Genomic DNA, 6000 nt, shown 5'->3' with positions numbered 1-6000 from the left:
GCGACTCCAAGGAGAGAACCCAGGCAGGCACCAGGGAAATTGAACCCAGGAAGGAGCCGGAAACGACACCGAAGAGACCCGGAGGAGAACCAACCGGGCAACGGCGAAAAAAACCCGAAAACCCACAGGCCCGCCCACGGCCAGAAGAGAGAAGAAGAGGCAGAAAGCAGCCAACCGGCCAGGGACTGAAACACCCTGCACAGGGAGCAAACCGGCCCAGGAAGAAACCCAAGAAGGGAGCGAGTCGTCAAAGAGAGCACCCAGGCGGCCAAACAGACAGCCAGCCCACAACCAGGCCCAGCCCAGCGAGACAAAGAAGAACTGACAGGCATAGGAGCGCGGCAGCAACACACCAAAGGCGTGAAGAAAAGAGAGGGAAGGACGAAGACGAGTCCGAGCCAAGACAAGAAACCCAGGGAGCCAACAGGACCCGGGACCCCAAAACCAGGGGATAGAAATGAGGACACACCCACCCCAGAAGCGCAGGGCCCCGCCAGGAAATCCCATAGCACCGCCAGAAACAAACAACAGCCAACAGGCAAAGGGACCCCAGAAAGCGCAAAGCCGGGAGCCCGGATGAGAAGGCCGAAGAGCCAAAACCGGAGACCCAAAGGAAGCAGACAGGACCAGACGGACCCAGGAGACTCACGAACCAGGCACCAAAGAGGTCCGATCCATAAACCACCGAAGGAGAGCCGATGAGAACATGAGCACACAGGGCCAGAAAGGCCGGAGCCAAAAATTACCCAGGCAAGGACAGTACCAATGCGCCAAAAGACAAAAAAGGGGCGAACCCCGCACACACCCCGGAGCACGAGGCAGGGGACAAAACCACCACAGTGACCAACAAGTCCCAGTAAGGCAGGGGAAAAAAACCCCAGAGAAGCCAAAGAACGGCAAAAAGAAGCCCGAAGGGAAAAAAGACCACAGGGAAAACCACCGACCCAGCACAGACCGGGAACCCAAGCACGGCCAGAGGAAGGCACCACCAACACACGGGAAGGAGGAACCCAGCCCACCCCGGAGACAGAGCGGGAAGAGGCGGGGGAAAAACGGAACCAAGGAAAGGCCAGACGCACCGAGACCAACAGGAAGGGGAGGATCCGCAAAGGACAGACAGCGGTGAAAAAAGAAAAAACACAGCCAGCCAACAAGACCCAAACCACAACCAGAAACAGGCCCCACCAAGGCAGACAACCCCAACCGGAAAACCCACGAACAGGACCCGGAGAGAAAAGAACAGCGAAACCATCAAAAACGACCCCGCAACAAAAAGGAAGAACGCACGCCCCACCGGAGCAGGCACCAAACCCCGGTCCGACCCGGCAGGCAACATCCAAAGGAAGCAGAGCCACCAAAGGGCCATAGCCCCAGTGGCATCGAAAGCCCGGAAGAGAAGGACCGCAACAAAGACCCGACCCCCAGGGGGCAAGGAGAAGCACGGCGACAGCAGGAAGCCGACAGGAAAAGGGTGCAAGAGCCGCCCGCCGAGACAGGGAGCAGGAAAAGGAGGGAGTGGCAAAGCTGCGGACCCCGACAAGACAAGGAGAGCCCACCAGGCGCAGAAAACAGTCAGCAAGAAAATACTGACGCAGCCCAGAGACGGACGGACAGACCCCAACAGCAGGAAGCCCACATCAGACAAGCCGTAGCCTACAGCCCCCAGAAAACCCCAGAGGATGGCCAACAAGGAACCAACCAGGACCGAACCCACACAAAAACAGCGGGGACAGGAGTCCACAGGACAAAAGGACCACAGGCCCAAAGCCCGGAAGGCAACACAGCAAATCACGAAGCAGAGGCCCCACAACCCAACGCCACAGGCGTTGAATAACAAGCAATCCAATGCACCACACATGGATACAACTACAACAACGGCAGGAACCGAACCCCGGCCAGACATTGGCGGGCACCACCAAAGGCACAAGACTTACCACTGAGCCATAGCACCATGGCCCCAAGCCAAACCAAGGAACCCTGCGAAAAAGCAGAGAGAGCAACCCAATGGGAGACGCCAAACATGGAATGCCACACGAACATGCGTGCCAACCATTCGCAGGGGCCATGCCAAACCTCACGGGATAGTACCAACACCAGTATATGCGCCGCTGAAGCAAGCACTGAGGAGACACAGAACGCACAACAAACATGCGTGTCAACCACTGGCAAAAAGGCAACCTCAGAGACCCCAGGAGGCAGCCGAAGCGAACACGCCCCATGAGCACCCGCTGAGCATGTGAACCACACACGAGGAAGAGGGCGCAATGGGAGCCCGGCGAGCAACGGAGCAGGAGGAGGAGAAACCACCGCCAAGGCCCATGGAGAAAAAAACATAAGCCAAAAGCCAACCCGGAGACCACAGAAGCAGCCCGAGAAGAAAGAACAGGAGCAACAGCCCCCGGAAACCCAAAGACCACACCAAGCAGGACCAGGAACAACTGCGGAGGGCACAAAAATGTCCAAAAAAAACCCACAGCCCAATAATAGGAACAGAGAACCACCAGGTCGACAGCACCAGGTAAACCCAGGAGGAGACCCACCCAGGCACCAGCCCTGACCATGCCCAACAACTGAAAACCGACCAGAAGAGGAGCCCAAAGATGAACCCTGGGCCGTAAGCGCCTGCGCCACCAAAGGCAAACCACTCGAAGAGCCAAAGCCCCATCCAAGAGTGAGGCACTGCCACAGAAAACCAGCGCAGGAGCCGGGAATGGAAACAGCCACTCAGCGACTGCAAAACGTGCAACTTAAGAATAACAATAAATAAATAAAAAAACAACGTCCGAAAATCAACGGACACAGCAGAAGCGGGACTCGAACCCAGGCCTGTGAGAGCAGATGCCACCAAAGGGAAAACACTACCCAATGAGCCACAGTACCCGTGAGACCCGAGAGCGTTGACAGAACACCCCCAAACATGCACCAGCAGGGCCCATGACACACAGGCCAAGCCACCGAAAAGGTGGACAGAAGAGCGGGGCACCGTTACAGCAACGAGGGAAGGGAACACCAGTGTAAATTCCAAAGGAAAACACAAGAGAGATCCACCAAAAAAAATGCGAATACTATCCTTCACGTATTCCGTCCAATACATAAATGTCAAGCCAGGGATCGAACCAGGGACCTTCAGCACTGCAGACCAACGCCCTCCCAACTGAGCTATCACGACCCGCTTGCCGCACCACTGAGCGAAGCCAGGGAACCGGACCCGCCCACATTCGGAGCCCCGAGGGAGGAGCAGAACGCCACAGCCGCCCAGGCCGGAAAACGCGGGAAGAAGGACCCCGACCGGACTGAAGATTACCGGTAAGTAACCGGGTCTACACAGCCGGGGATGTCCAAGGACCGCACCCGCCCGGATGGCAAAGGTGAGCCCGACAATATCCAGGCCGTACGGAGGCCGGGCCCGAGGAGCGCAGCAAGGCAGGAAACAGGCGGAGCAGCCATAACTAGCATCAACACACTCAAGAGACTAAAAGCTGCTGACCACAAACACGAGCGGTGCAGCGAGACCCCTGGGAGCAGGCGCCTACGGGCGCAGCAACACCCCCACCCCCTGAGTCACCCCCTCCACACTGCACGCGCTGCTCTGCATCAACCCGTACAACGACAGAGCTGCATAAAAATGCGCCCGATACATGGGAAGGAAGGGGACCCGGGAAAAGAGGAGGACAAACACGGGCCCCTTGCAGATACCGGTGCCGGCAAAAATAAACCGTCACAGGCAGCGCGAGGCGAGGGGCCAGAAGGGCTCAGAAACAGCAAAGCCCCAGACCAACCCCCCCCCAAGCCCCCCTTCCCCCCGCCCCCCTCTATTGACCCCTGGCCCGCTAGAGCAGAGCCTAACCGGCCTCAAAGAGACCGGAGGAAGGAAGGGGGGAAAGTCCAAAAAGCCCCAGAGGCTGCTAGAGCAGGACCACCGACCAAGGACCCATGCTCCTGCTACAGCAGGAACCACTTACCTGAAGACGCATGGGAGGCATGGGAGGCTGACTTTTTGCTTTGGAGGGTTCTGGTGTGGAGCTGAAGCTCACTATGTAACTCATGTGGCAAGGAAGACTAACGAGGAGTTAATACACAACACTCACAGCAATGCACACACAATCAAAACACATCCGTTCTCAACACTCTTCACCAAACATTCATACTTAAACGCATGTATGCACCTGACATCAATTTAAAAGAAAAGCACACACTTACCTGCAGCCAGCTCTGCCTCGGAGGTTCCAGGAGGCTTGGGACTGCTGCCTTCCCTCATTGGCTGACCTGGAAGGCAGCAGTCCCAACGTAATAACAGAGTGGGATGGGGTCAGTGAGACTGCTGACCCCACCCCAGTCTGTGAAGAAGTGTCACTGATTGACACTTCACCTTGAGCGCTTCAGGGCTTAAAACTGAAGCGCACAGGTGTGAGGCAATCAGTGGCGCTACCCCTCATCACTGAGGTGAGGGCCTCAGGGACTTTTGCTGCACTGAGGACATCACGCTCACACAGCTGTGACTTCCTCAGCCCAGCAAAGTTCAGCTCAGGCAGCCAGGAGCCTGCGCATTAGCGCGTGCCTAACTTCTGACTGCCTGACCTGAAAATTAACAGTGTTGGTCCGGCTGACCTTTGTTCAGCCTGACAGACACTGTTCATGAGGGGCAAAACGGGGAGGGGTGTGGCCTCTCAGCCCCAATGGACCAGCCATGCCTGCTCCGTGTTGCTATAAAGTGAAGTAAGTGTGTGACGTGGATGTGTTCACACACAAACCTTTTCCCCTGCAAATCGCAATGTGAATAAGGGCATAACTGTATAGCTTTGTCTCAAGCACTTCGGGAGCTGAAATGCATTTGCAGTTCAAATCAGATTGTTCTTCCTGGTGTGCTAAGTTAACCTGCTATTGTGTGGGACTCCATTTCCAAAATGGACAGTTTATGGAAGCTTTGCAATCTGCGGACAGTTGCAACTAATTTCTCACACTTCTCACACAATCAGGTTTTCATTTTACAGTAAAAGCGTACATTACTTTGGAAGACAAAGAGACTAGATATTGCATGTTTACTACAATATTTTTTTTATTTTTTTAACGTAGCATTATAAATGTTTGACATGATTTTGAATACAAGGTGTGTTTGCTTTGGAATGACAGCAATTCCTGCATTTGACCATTTGTAAATGATATTGGCATTCGCAAATTTGTATTTTTAATATATTTAGCTTTTTTAACATTATTTATAATATTGTTGGTAGTTTGCGATATTGCAAGGTCTTATATCAGAAGCGATTTAGTAGCCCAGAACGCGTTCATTCTCATAGATTACTTTCCCTTTGACAATCACAAATTCAATTATTTCTTGATGACCACCAAACTGGTAAATAAGATGTTCCCATCTGAAAAAGAAATAAGAAAAATTAATAGGCAGAGTAACTATACACTGAATTGACATACTCAATGCTCTCTTTCTACAAAGGTCTCAGTTAATGTTGTTAAAGTCGAAATACAAAGTACCCAATTAGGAGTACGAATGTGTGGTGGCGGTCTGCCTGCCGTATTTCGAGTGCGGTGGTCAGGCCACCACAGGTCCGCTGCACATCATGGATCCCGGGCGGTGGTGCAGTGGTTTGAGGCGGCAACATGCTGTGTGTTCATCATGTGTGTTTTGGTGTTACTGATGCAGCATTGCAGAGCATATTACGAGCTGCCTCACTGCGATCCTATCAACAGCAGTGAGCCCGCCATGGAAAGGGTGGCACTGTGGCAACTCGGGGGGGGGGGGGGGGGGGGCTTAAAGAGCCCTTGTACCTCTGTGCAAGGAGGTGCATGCATGGGGGGCACATGGTGTGCCCCCGCATGTTTGCACCCCCAGTCCCTGCACAGGAAGAAATGCATTACATGGTGCATTTCTCCATGTGCAGGAACGTTCTGCAGCACACCCACCGCGCTGCCTTTCTTTGGCTCTCCTTTGAGCCTTAGAAAACCACTGCGCAGCAGGACCGTCGGCACCAGACTCAACTCTGA

General features: G+C 54.2%; 1 protein-coding gene and 1 non-coding gene across 2 annotated transcripts in view; both read right to left on the bottom strand.

The window, feature by feature from the left end:
• Positions 1–2014: 2014 nt before the first annotated feature.
• On the bottom strand, positions 2015–2121 carry LOC147751189 (U6 spliceosomal RNA). The gene has a single exon (XR_015300383.1). It is a non-coding gene; the product is annotated as a U6 spliceosomal RNA (small nuclear RNA).
• A 2911-nt stretch (positions 2122–5032) lies between these two features.
• AMDHD1 (amidohydrolase domain containing 1) overlaps positions 5033–6000 on the bottom strand; it is a 135974-nt gene continuing 135006 nt past the window's right edge. Inside the window, exon 9 of the mRNA XM_086919076.1 lies at positions 5033–5372. Within this exon, the coding sequence (XP_086775202.1) occupies positions 5267–5372 (106 nt within the window). The 3' untranslated portion in view covers positions 5033–5266. The remainder of the gene's footprint in view (positions 5373–6000) is intronic.

The sequence above is a fragment of the Lissotriton vulgaris genome, chromosome 1_1 (assembly GCF_964263255.1).
Source record: "Lissotriton vulgaris chromosome 1_1, aLisVul1.2, whole genome shotgun sequence".
In the NCBI taxonomy this organism is placed as follows: Eukaryota; Metazoa; Chordata; class Amphibia; order Caudata; family Salamandridae; genus Lissotriton; species Lissotriton vulgaris.
Note: the sequence above shows the minus strand (reverse complement) of the source record. Positions and strands in the feature narration are given on the sequence as shown.